This window comes from Aureobasidium melanogenum (assembly GCF_000721775.1).
Source record: "Aureobasidium melanogenum CBS 110374 unplaced genomic scaffold scaffold_12, whole genome shotgun sequence".
Classification (NCBI taxonomy): domain Eukaryota; kingdom Fungi; phylum Ascomycota; class Dothideomycetes; order Dothideales; family Saccotheciaceae; genus Aureobasidium; species Aureobasidium melanogenum.
Window position 1 is genome coordinate 191526 of NW_024470064.1, and position 12245 is coordinate 203770.

The 12245-nt window shown below is 50.6% G+C and overlaps 3 protein-coding genes across 3 annotated transcripts; 2 read left to right on the top strand and 1 right to left on the bottom strand.

The window, feature by feature from the left end:
- Positions 1–70: 70 nt before the first annotated feature.
- Positions 71–994, top strand: M437DRAFT_85036 (uncharacterized protein; the record flags this gene model as incomplete). The annotated part of the gene is made up of 1 exon (XM_041028216.1): positions 71–994. One exon carries the CDS (start codon positions 71–73, stop codon positions 992–994), a length of 924 nt encoding a protein of 307 aa, XP_040879150.1.
- A 1079-nt stretch (positions 995–2073) lies between these two features.
- On the bottom strand, positions 2074–3681 carry M437DRAFT_50011 (uncharacterized protein; the record flags this gene model as incomplete). The annotated part of the gene is made up of 2 exons (XM_041021930.1): positions 2074–2924; positions 2961–3681. Coding segments are annotated over 2 exons (1572 nt in total), but the record flags the coding sequence as incomplete, so codon positions are not given.
- Positions 3682–5354: 1673 nt separating this feature from the next.
- On the top strand, positions 5355–9355 carry M437DRAFT_33757 (uncharacterized protein; the record flags this gene model as incomplete). The annotated part of the gene is made up of 3 exons (XM_041019259.1): positions 5355–8891; positions 8945–9183; positions 9238–9355. Coding segments are annotated over 3 exons (3894 nt in total), but the record flags the coding sequence as incomplete, so codon positions are not given.
- Positions 9356–12245: the final 2890 nt, after the last annotated feature.

Genomic DNA, 12245 nt, shown 5'->3' on the forward strand with positions numbered 1-12245 from the left:
TAGACACGGGCTTCAACACAACCTTCTTTGTTTTGGATCGCCGTCTCTTTGTCGCTTTGTCACTGTAACAATGGAATGTCTTTGTCTTGCACAATCTATTCTCTCAGCTGCAGCTTGGTTCCAAAAATACTTAATCGACTCCCTGGATGCCTCGCAAATCGAAGTCGCTTCTACAAGAACAACATTTCCATCACCAATTCTAGAAACAGATATCCAACAACTAAACCACTACAAGATGTGCATCGGCTCGATTGTTACCATTGAGTGCAAGTCCTGCGGCTCTACCTTTGACAAGTCTTCGTACCTTGGCTGCGCCACTTATGAACACGCTCGTGAAGGCTGGGAGGATCGTACTGACTCTATCATCAGCAGATCCACTTACAACATCTCAAGCTGCAATGAATGCTCCGACTTTGACAACTCCGTTGACTCTGACTCTGCTTCTCTCGAAAGTGTTTCTTCTTTGGCTGAGTTTGATTATGAGGTTGATCCTTCTACTTCCTACTACTCCCTTGGTAAGTCATCTGCTCTTACTGCCACCTGGTCTGAACGTGATGCATCGTCCCTTGAGAACTTCTCTGATACAATGAGCATTTTGATTGATCGTGTAGTTGCTCTCACATCCACCGCCGCCACCGTAAAGCTCAAACTCAACATCGGCATGATCTACAGTGAATGCGATGCCTACCTCAAATGGACCGAGACTGAACGCGAGCGTGCCATCACAACTGAAACCGCCCTCTCTGAAATTCTCAACACTACTGGTGTCACTGATGAGATCAACGCTGCTGTTGTTGAAGACATGACTGCTGATATGATTCAATTGTTTGACAACTTGACTGTCTTTCACCCTCACTATGATGCCGAGTACAATGCTGGTAGATTCAATGGCTATCTTGCTGTTCTTACTGACAAGTTGGACAAACTTGAAGCCGAACAGTTTGGTGCCGATGCTGCTGCTGCTAGAAACTTTCTTGAGCTTGCTGAGAACTAGATCGCCATACTGATCATGACGTCCTTCTGGTTGCAGTGATTTTTGCATCTGTTTTGGTGTTTTGGAGTTTGATTTCATAAACAAAATGGAACAGAAATATCGTTCCGTGGGAACTCAAGTATCTACCACGTCTTCCTTTCTAACATGTGACCTCTGTGTGTATAGCATGTGAACACGTACAGCTGTGAGGATTGCACAAAGGTAACAGGAAACAATATCATGTCCACTGAGATGTAACCATTTGTCGACTGTGTCTATTGAATATGCCTCGGCTCCCTAGGATTACCATGCGTTTGGATACCTCGTTGAACCTGACCCGCAGTCGAAGCATGATAGCCTCTCTGTCTGTGATATGCGACAGTCGAATTCGCCCTCACCTCAGCCTCGCAAAATCTCGGATGCGTAATCAAAACGCAAACTTGGATACGTCAAACCACTTCTGACGCAAGTAAGTTTAGAGCCACTGACCCTGAAAAGTTGAGAGCTGCGATGTTTGGAATGAGGATGAGTTGTATTGCGTTGCAAAGGAGATAGACCGAAGGCAAGAACCCGAGCAGAGCACTGGAAAGGTCACCACGGTAGTCGTTATCCTTGATTGCTCGAGTGATACGTAAAGTACATTGACAACGACCATGCCGTAGTAGTTTGCACCGCCAGCAGACGGGTTGATGATCGTAGAGACCAGGCTCTGAATTACATGGTGATGCCGTTGACAGCAAGGAAAGACAGGGGTATGGCAATCTACTGACTGCACAAAACTACGTGAATGACAGGCAATCACATAGGAACAAAGTAAGCCGTGAAGGTATGATGAAGCATGTATATTTGCTGTCAAAGAGGGGAGTGGATTTGAAATATGTCATAACCAAAGCGAAGAGGTATCTCAAGCACTAATGTGTGGGAAGAACAACGCAAGACTGGGGGTGAACAATGCAACGTGGTGAACAAGAAATGATTCGGTCGTATAGAAAAACAATGAAGAACAATGCAAAAACCAAGAAAGCAGAGATCCAAAAGGGCAAGACGCTTCTAAACAAAGGAAATCAGTGATAGCTGCACCCCATCACGTCGTAAGATGACTACTGCTTGCGCTGCTGTAAAGGCTGCGGAGGCTGTTGGTCATGCCGGAGGTCGTCTTTGTCAGGAGCTTTCGGCGGACGATCGTAAGCGTAGTCGGCAGCATATCCATGATCTCTAGGTTCAGCCGTGTGGGTCACAGCATCATAGCCATCGTCAAACTCTGCATCCTCCTCATCATGCCTGTCGTCAGGACCGACATTCTCGTCAGGATATGTCTGAGCTGGAGCAGGCTTTCCCTTTGCACTGTTCTTCTTCCCTTTTCTGTTCTTTTGCTTTGCCTTTTCCAACAATCGTCTTCTTTCCTCTGCCTTTTGTCTTTCCTTGCGATCCTTTATTTCGTACTGACGAATCAAAGCTTCGGGACGAACACCCCAGATGTCTTCGTACTCGCAGAACTCGCAAATCCACATTGAGGCCGGTGTCGGGCGAGTGTGGTAGTTTGTGTATTCCTGCTGGAGACGTCGCTGCCGTTCTTGGAGGGCGAATTCCTTGCTGGGACGGCGAGGGCGGGGCTTGCGGGGTTGTTGCTGTTGTTGGACAGGTTGTACAGGCGGTGCAGGAGGGTTGGGGTGAATGGGAGCATGAGTTTGTTGAGAGCGAGAAGCCGAGTGATTGGCCAGAGGTGAGCGGGGCATTGAGTTGGGAGTCGGAGTGGGCTGTTGCTGGGGCCAGAGCATCTTGTTGGACGAGTCGGACTCGCAGGTAAAGGTGAACTGCGTTTGCGGTGTCGTCGTCTGCGAGGGCGAGCGAGCAAGGAGACTCTCATTGTTCTGCTTGGTGGGAGTGGTTGGGGCTTCCTGGTCTTGGTCCTGGTGGGCGTTGGCAATGGCCTGGGAAATGATGCCATCTGCTTGTTCTGCGCAAGTCGTGTAAGTCTCTTGTGCACTGTCAGAGTCACTGCATCGTCTCTTACTGGTGCGAGTGCCGTCGCCCTTCCAGTTGCCTCCGCGCGACTTTGCCGAGAGGCTGGAGGCGTAAGCATTGTGTTGTCTGCCGAATCTGCCACGTCCACTGCCTGACAGTTGCCTCGAATCCTGCAAGTGCTCTTCCCTTGATGCGATACCCATGTTTGCCAACTCTTGCGACAGACTGGACTGGTGTACACCGCCACCGCCAGAGAGAGGAATCTTGCGCTTCTTCTTGTTGCTTGTGTTTTCAAAGGATTCGTAACCGTCAGCTGAAGAGGCGGTAGATGCCGGGGCTGGAGGGGCCTTTGCTGCCATCAGCTTTCTCTGGACGCTGTCAACCCTGGAGCCGTCATTGACGGGTGAGGACCAGCGGTAGTTCGGGTGGTCATATGCAATCAGCTCTTCATCCTCGTCACTCTCATCGACATGGTGATCTCCGTTGCAGGTGCAGTGACTGTGCGAGTCGTGGTGGTTGAGGGCGCGGGGATCCATCTTCTCGACAACGCCGTAGGGGAAGCTGAAGAGGGGCGAGGTAGACGGAGGCTCGGGTGGATAAATGATTTGGCTCTGCTGTTCGGGGGACAGCTGTTCTCGTAGGCGATTCTTGGGGAGGGGTCTAATAGGCCGATCGGGGTAGACTGGCGATAAGGTGTCGGGGGATCTGGTTAGTGATGACCTGCGCGGCCACACATATTCTGCAAGAGGGAGAGGCTGTCAGTTGTCTGTCTTGCTACTGTAGGCGAACATGGAGTGTCTTGGATATCGGCTGCGGGGTGTTGTGGGCTAGGTTTGGGCACACGACTTGGCTCAGACCGCCGCCACAGCGCCGCCGACAGCGCAGGATACACCGGGCGGACAAGATGGGGACTGCGTGAAGACGTAGGAGAACAGAGTCAACTCACCTGCGGCCGCCATGGTGATAGCATGCGTTGGTGGCGGGCGAGAGGTCAAATGTCCTCACCCTCGTGCAATATGCCCAATGCCCAATCTGCCAAGCCCCGTCTTTTTGAGGATCTGCCGGTGATTGTCCGTCATTTAGTCAGCATCTCTCCGCCAGACCTCCGACAAAGACCGCCTTTCCGAACATCTCCTAAAGCATGCATAAGGAAACAGAAAGATGATCGAAAGACAGGCGTCAATGTCCCCTTTCAAAATCATGCCGGCGAGAAGTGACAAGGCCGTGGAAGAGGGACGTCCACATCCATAGGGCAATGCAGAGATGAGGCTCAAGGTGTTTGATGACCCTGTCCAGCCTCGGGAGTCGGAAACGAGGCCTGGTCCGTGCAGCAGTCTCTTGACTTCATCTCTTGAGCACCAACTTCTTCTGTCTCCTTCCTGATGAGCAGAGACAGGGAATGTCCGGGAAATAGCTGTAGTGGCGTTCGATGTTGCATGCTTGACAAAGACCTTCTCACATCCGGTTTGTACCAGAGGTAGACTGGGTATGTATGCATTGGCTGTTTGACTGCGACAAACACGGAATTGCCGACACCTGCAAACGAGTGTGCAGAAACATGTAGAAAGGAAACCAAGTGATGGGCAGCCCGTTGGTTGGAGGACAACATCATGGTGTCTTATCGAGCAGTCAGTCGATGTCTTGTACAAAGTAAGTAGGCAGAAGTCGGGGTCCGAGCCGTGAAGCTGTAAGTCGAAGACACGAGATAGCAGGCAACGAAAGCATCACACCTTCCCTTCGCACCTTCCTTCCAGCACAACTTGTGCCTCTGAACGTTGAAACACCCCAGCGCTTCTTTTCCAATCATTCACTTTGCAGACACCACGGCGCGTCTACCACAGCGACTTTTACTTTCTTCCTTCTTCACCTTCACCCTCCACTACACGACCAGTCTATTCCCACATCTTACACTCCACCCTTACATCTTCTCTCTTGCACTCCATTTCTTGCCTTCTGCGCGCACGCCATCATGCAGCGCTACTCGGTCGTCGTCAGCGACACCGGCTGGCCAGAGCCTCTCAAGCTCCTTGTTCCCTTCCAGTCGTCGTCCAATGCCGCTGCACTCATTGCCGAGATTGTCAAGCGCGCATCTCGCCATGGCAAGACCCTTGCTGCCGCCAGCTGCACTCTGCGCCTGGCTAGCATCGATGGTCCCATCCTCGACCCCGAAGACACTCTGTCTGACTTGATCGTCGATGAGCAGCTCTTTGCTGTCTTCAGCTCCGCCAACCATGGCACTCCGCCTCAGGTGAGTTCATTCTTCACCTTTCACTCTCATGACCAAGAGACTTACGCAAAATAGGCCGCCGATGTCCCAATGACCGGAACACAAGACCAGCGAGCTGCTATCCAGCAGTCGCTCACCATCCGCAACGCCATTCCAATTCGCATCATCACTCCAGCCATTGCCAAGCTGATGGTCAAGGACCTCAAATCCCTGCCTGCCCCGGCCTTCAACCTCCCCGCTACAGCCAGGATCAAGCAGCTCCACAACGACGCTGTTCGCCATCTTAGCAACAACCCACCTGATTGGTTAGATGCCGATTCCATCCTCGACCTTCACATTCACGAGCTGCCTATCGCTTCGTCTTGTCTGGACTTGACCATTGAGGAGACAGGTCTTACTTCGTGTCTCAAGGATGGCGTCCTCACTCTCTATGCTGTCCCACGTCCTGCCTCGACCACCCGCTCAACCCACCCTACTGCTAGAGTCGGCAAGAATGACCTCTTCGCTGCCGGCCCTCACTGGCAACCAGACGTACCACAGTCTGATCGTGGTGTCGCTATGTTCTTGTCATCTCTTAGAGTTTTTGCTCACCTGCTGAAGAGCAACTCCATTCCAGACGAGCACAGAGACAGAGTCGTCTATGTCTTTGATCTGCTTTGCTCGTTTCCCCCTGCCGTACGCGCTCTCCACTTGTTGATCCAGGGACGCACAATCTCTCACATGGCCAGTGCCGCCCTGAGCCAAGCCTTATACTGCGTGCTTGAAGATTTGGGCCACAAGAAACTCATCAAGAACGATAATGCCAGGCTCTTCGAGGGTGCCCGTCTGGTTTTCGGTCTCATCATGGAAAAGGCAAACCAACTCAAGCCAACCAACTTTGTTGTGCCTGTCTATTCGTCGCAGATCCACAAAGTGCAGTTCCAAGCTTCTGGTCCCGCTGCATCTCTCGACCTCATGCCTGTTGGCGGAAACAACGCTCGTCCTGCCGCATCAATATATGTCCAGCCCAACCCCGAATCAGGAGAGCTGAATTTGGAGCTGCTGTCAGAGTCTGAGCAGAGCGCTGTCATCTTCAGCCCTCCAGAGGACCTTTTCGCTCGCGGCCAGACCCTTGAGGAAGTCATCAGCCCTAGTGATCTTCGCAACTTGCACCAGCTTGCGAACCTCTGTGGCAAGGTCTCTCTGTCAGTCATCAGACCATCTTTCTTGTCTTCGGTCGCGCCTGAGCACTTGACCTTCGACTCAGAGGGACATCTCGCCGTCTATACTGGCAAGGCTGACTGCGCTGGTCCTGGTGAGGACACTGTCATCTTTCGTCCATTGCACGGCGAGGAGACTCCCAACACGGGTCAGGTGGAGCAGCAGCTTGCTCCTATCCTTGAGACTTATGAGCAAGATGGCACCAATGTCTTTGATGTGCTCGGCTCTTCCAAAGCCCGAGCCCTCGAGCAACCTGATGAAATAGTCGTGTTCGCTGTAGACTGCAGTGCCAGTATGTCAGGATCAACCAATCTCTTGGGTATCGACACCGGTCCAGATATCTCCCGCGAACCGGACATTCATCAGATCCCCCCTCTCGCATACGTCCAAGCTGTCCTCGAAGAGACCAAAATGTCTCTCTCTGAACACGAAGCATATGGTGACATACTGGGCTGTGTGGTCGATACTTCCCATGCTCAGCGACCTGAAAGTGCGGCCAAAATGCTGAATTTGCTTTTCAACATGCTCAGCGAAGAGGCTGCAAGCATCCATAGAGAGCCCATTTACAGCGTGTATCAGCGCCAACAGAACAACATTAGGACTGACAAGCTGGAGCTCTTCGCTGCTGGCATCAAACGCTTCGAGCAACAACTCATCGACATGATGATCCTTCACGCAATGTCTACGCCTGCAAAGGAATGGAAGTGGAAGCAAGGTGAGGAGATTCCTGGGCGTACACAGGTTCCACCTCTCCCAAACGAAGTCACCTCCATTCCTGACGCTCTGAAATGTCCCATCACGCTTGGTCTCATTGAGGATCCCGTTGTAGCTGCTGATGGCCAGGTATATGGTCGTCAGGCCATACGCAAATGGATGGCAATCAGACGTTCCTCCCCACTGACAGGTCTGGACTTTGAGGACACGGAACTCACTCCTCATCTTCAGTTGGCTGAGCAAGCAGAGGAGTGGTTACAGGCTAAAGCTTTTCTCGAGCTCGAGGAACGTCCGGTCAACAAGCGTCGCCGCACCTCACCTCATCCTAACACGATTACGTTCTCGAATCCGTCTCACCACTTCACTCGTGTACTTCCACCTGATACAACCTTGCTCGACTTGTTCAAAGTCGTATTCCGTGCCATGAGAGGTCGCTACAATACTTTCCAGCTATCTTTCAATGGATTGCTCCAGCCAACTGCGGCTACAATCTCTTCTGTGGGTATCGTAGGAGGCAGTGCCATCACAATCATCATTCCCGACGATACCAACACAATCCAGGCGGGATCGTCGCCGCTTTGTCTGGTCAAGGTGTATTCGAGCTCGTCAACCCAAGCCCCAGACTTCTGTTTCTGGGTCCCGAAGAATACTCAAGTCTCTTTCAGATCTCTTACCATCAAATGGTGGCGCGTTCTTTGGGCACGTCAACCTTGGCTCAAGTATGTGAAGTACGAGATCTGGACAGACCTCAAAAGCAACGGGGACAACCACTATGTGGGTAATATTGCCGAACATCGAGAGCTGCTCCAAAACTACCTTACCACCTGGCATGCCTTCGGCACACTCGGACCTGAGCCTGTGTACCTGGTCGAGTCAAGTGGCTCGACCGACTCTGAAGACCCCTACAGCGATGAAGATAATGGGCAAGCCTACAAACCTCTGGTGTTGAAGATCAAGTTCTCGGAGGCAGCTGGTCACGAAAAGAGGAAACGTGCTCTATCGCGTCTGCAGGTGTTGAAGCAAATGTTCGAGGCCATGATCAATCGTATGATTGCGTACTCTTATAAGACACATATCGGCTTGGTCACCTTCGACTCGACAGCGATCGTTTCTCAGTCCATCACACATGTCATCGAGAACTTCAGAAGAAGTGTGGAGAAAATGAGAGCAAAGGGTGACACTGCGCTCTGGGACGGAATCAAACTTGCTCAGACGGAAATCATGAAGCACGCAGAAAGATACCCTCAAGCACAACGCCGTATCATATGCCTGTCTGATGGCAATGATACCAAATCAGTTGCTGGCCCTGCGGATCTCTGCTGGCAGCTTCGTGAGAACAAAATCGCTGTCGACTCGGTTTGCATCGGACAGGATGACAACATGGACCTGAAAGCTCTCTCCATCATGCTCAAGTCCTACTGCTTCTACCCTAAAGATCTCACCACCGCGCTCGCCATTTGTGAGATGGAGTCTGTCTTGTCTCAGACGGAGCGCCCAGCCCCGGCGGCCACTCCCGATCTTCCACGCAGCTCCGCTTTGAACAATTTCTACGCAATGCGCCATCGTGCTACTTTCACCGTCGTCACGCAGGATGTGTTCCCCAAGCGCAAGGAACATCCCAGACTGGAGGACACGTTCATCCAGCTGGCCAATTGTGTTCGTTCAAATGCCAATCCACAATCCAGTCTTCCCACTCTGAGAGCATCTCGTCTCCTTGTCGAGATGCGCAACATGGCTGCCGATCCGCATCCGATGTATGACTGTTACGTTTCTGAGGCTGACATGTTTTTCTGGAAGATCGTCATTGAAGGCGTAAGTAATACCGCATGGTATGAGTAAAGGATGAATTCTGACATATGATACAGCCCCCTGAGACCCCATATGAAGGCTGCGCTTTCTTGCTGTACCTTGAGATGCCGGAGAACTTCCCTGCCTTCCCTCCACAAGGTCGTTTTGTGACTCCAGTGTTCCATCCCAACATCAACCGCCACGGCCGTATCTGCCACAGTATCTTTGACCGTGACTGGACCACTGATACTACCCTCAAGAACGTTCTTGATACTGTCTATGGTCTTCTGCTTCAGGCTGAGACAGGTGATGCTGTGTAAGTCTGATCAGATTGTGATCTGATAGCAACAATCACTAACGATCATAATAGACACACCACCGTCACTCTCGGCTTCCACCACGATGAGGTTGCCTTTGCGGAAGAAGCTCGTCGTTACGCCAGAAAGCACGGCAGCAAATCTCGCGAACAATGGGAGTACGAGTTGCTCGGCTACGACATAGAAGTTGATGAAATCAGCTGGGACGACGATGAGGAAGACGACGAGGATATGGACAGTCAGTAATGGACTCACATCTATCCTCGCACTCAGTGACAAACATGGATGAGGCGAAAAGAGATGGGTGAAGCTACACAAATTGGTGGCATGGAGAGCTCGCTTGAAGCTGCTGTGATACCATCGATTATTGCTCTTATGTACAACTCACTCGAAGTCGCTCTTAGCTTTGCTGCATGCTCTCTAGCTAGAAAGAAATTATAGAACGTTTCTTTCACGAATCCTTACATTCAGCTTTGAGAGCGTACGATGTTTCTTCGACATCAGACTGTTTGTGACCATAGGTTTTTCACCAAGAGCTGTTGAAAGTGTTCAAGTGCACAACGCGCGCAAAACCGTGCGAGAAAAGGTGAATCACAGCTTGAGAAATCTTCATGTCGTTTAGTTGAGAGTATCACCCTGTCTCATGATGAAGCATATAATCTACGTTTCTTCTTCTTCTTCTTCTTCTTCTTCACGCACATTCAATTGTATCTCGATGTCGCTATATATGTCGTAGTAGACAAATGCTATAATTCTCCAGTCTATATTACTTGCCTGAGGGGAAGGTGTAACAACATCTTGGTCGTAGAGTTCCCAGTCAATCATGGTTCTGCACTGTTGATGCGGGCTGTGGAAACTTGTGCTTAACATGTTTCCACAACCATTAATGACGGGGTTTGAATATCGTGATAGTATCGACGACGGCTTTCGGATGGAGCCAGCACAGTTGCTTCTCTATCTTGTAGTCGAGTTCAAAACGTAATACATAAGCCGACTTTTATCTCGACAATGAGTATTTTGCAAAGGAACAAATTGAGGGAGAAAAGCGAGAAAAACAAAAATCATGCACATTTTTCAGAATTTGAAAGAAGGGACGTTTATGTTTATATCTTGCAGGTTAATAAAGTAAGGCCATCTCACTTGCTCGATACATAATCGTGTGTATGCTACGGGATATCTTCTGCTGATCTTGAACACCTTGTTCATACCCTCTTGGGTCTTAGTACTTCAGATACTTGTCTGTTGCTGCATGTTGGTTGATCTGTCGCGTCAGCACAGCAAGCCGCTGATTTTCAAGTCATCTATGGAGTTATAGAGGTGAAAGGTTTCTTCATTGTTACTTATCAATCATCGAGCATGGGATATTGGTTGCTCGAACTGTACCAAGACGATCAGGTATGAAGCATATCTGCCGCAAGACAAGAGCATGGCAAGATCATGCCAGAATCCCGTGCTATACATGAGCATAAGTTGTGATCTACTTGGATAGTCGTTGTGAAGTCCTAGGTGCTGTTGTCAAGGTAATGACTATGAGCATGAATGTCTGGACAAGTGCATGCAGCGATCACAGCGGAGTCGATGTGTTAGTATCAAACCTCATGAGCATACGTCTGAGCGTGATATGGATTGCGAGCCGCCAGGGCAGTTTCAAGGTTCAGATGGAGGGAGGTAGAAGGAGGAATCGACGGGAGAAAGAAACAAAGCTGAGGGATTGACGAGTGATAAAAGGATAGGAGGCTATGGGAAGCTCAAACATGCGATAAAGCGTAGTGCTGACAACGCGGAACATTGTGCCAGATCAACAGATGGCGAAATGCGACGGTCTGAATATGTCATTGATGGACAAGAGACATACTTCAGAGAAGGCGTGGAGGACGAGTACAAAACGGGACGGGAGCGTTTTGTGGTCTCGCGGGCAATGGCCTTAAGTGAGTTCCGCTTGCAAGACCAATTCGCGAGGTTAGCAAGGGACAATCCTTGCTCAGTTGTGTTTGTGTACGACGGCAGGGTCAGTCATAGGAAGTCTGGCGGGAAATACGTCTGCGGCCAATCGGTCGATATGAGTGCGAGAGAGTAGTGTGCTCGAGAAGAAGGAGATGCACCTCGCAACAAAGCAGTAAACAGGGAGAAAAAGGGGTAGGCGACGTTGGTAGTCAGTACCACTGTACCTCTTCAACAGAACTCAATGTCGGCGACGTTGTCGTTTAACACCACAAAGTATCGTCGTTAGACTCAAGGTCGGCGACAGCTGAAGATGCGGTTCGTCAAAAGAGGGCAATGCGGCCCCACGAGCCATCAACGTTCCCGAGCTCTTCCATCAGATCAGAAGTGTGTGCAGGTGGTCTTGAGGATTGGGTCGAAAGAATGGTGTACTGAGCGTTTGACGAGCAGCAACCCAACTGAGCCGCGACCATAGAGGCGTTGAATCTAGGCCATGACGAGTTGGCAGTAAAGGTGCATGCCATCCATGCAAGCAGTTGAAAGCGAGATGATATGCAGATGGATGCGCAATGAACAAAGCGGCTCGCCCTGCAGAAGTTCGTGCCACTCGCTCGGGGAAATGGTAAGACGAACGCCACAACACTCAAGTGGCGTGTCTATATAGCTTGACGTCTGAGGTACGCCTGGTTGACGGGCGGCATCCTCATCCGATGGTCAATCATCCGATGGTCAATCTATCGAGGGTACTTCCAGGTTGATGGTACATTGCATGCTTAGGGTTGACATGACCAAGGAGATCAGTGAGATCGGCCATTGTATTTCGGAAAAGACATTGAAGCTTGTCCCGGCAACGACTCTACAGGCTTGGGTCTGGATGATCCTCATGAGAATCCGAGACGATGAGAGACTGAATGCAGATTATTGTTGTTGGGAGACAAGGGTGGAAGGAAGCGTCGCGCACAAAGTGGAGAAAATCTGACGATGGCGGCCGAACCAAGGGCAAGAACGTTTGGGTACGTACTTCCTTCTTTGGCTGCAACATCTGCGAAAACAAAACTCGTTCTGATCATCCTCTTCTGGGCTTGCCAGATCTAGCCTGGACATGAGACAAGATCCGAGA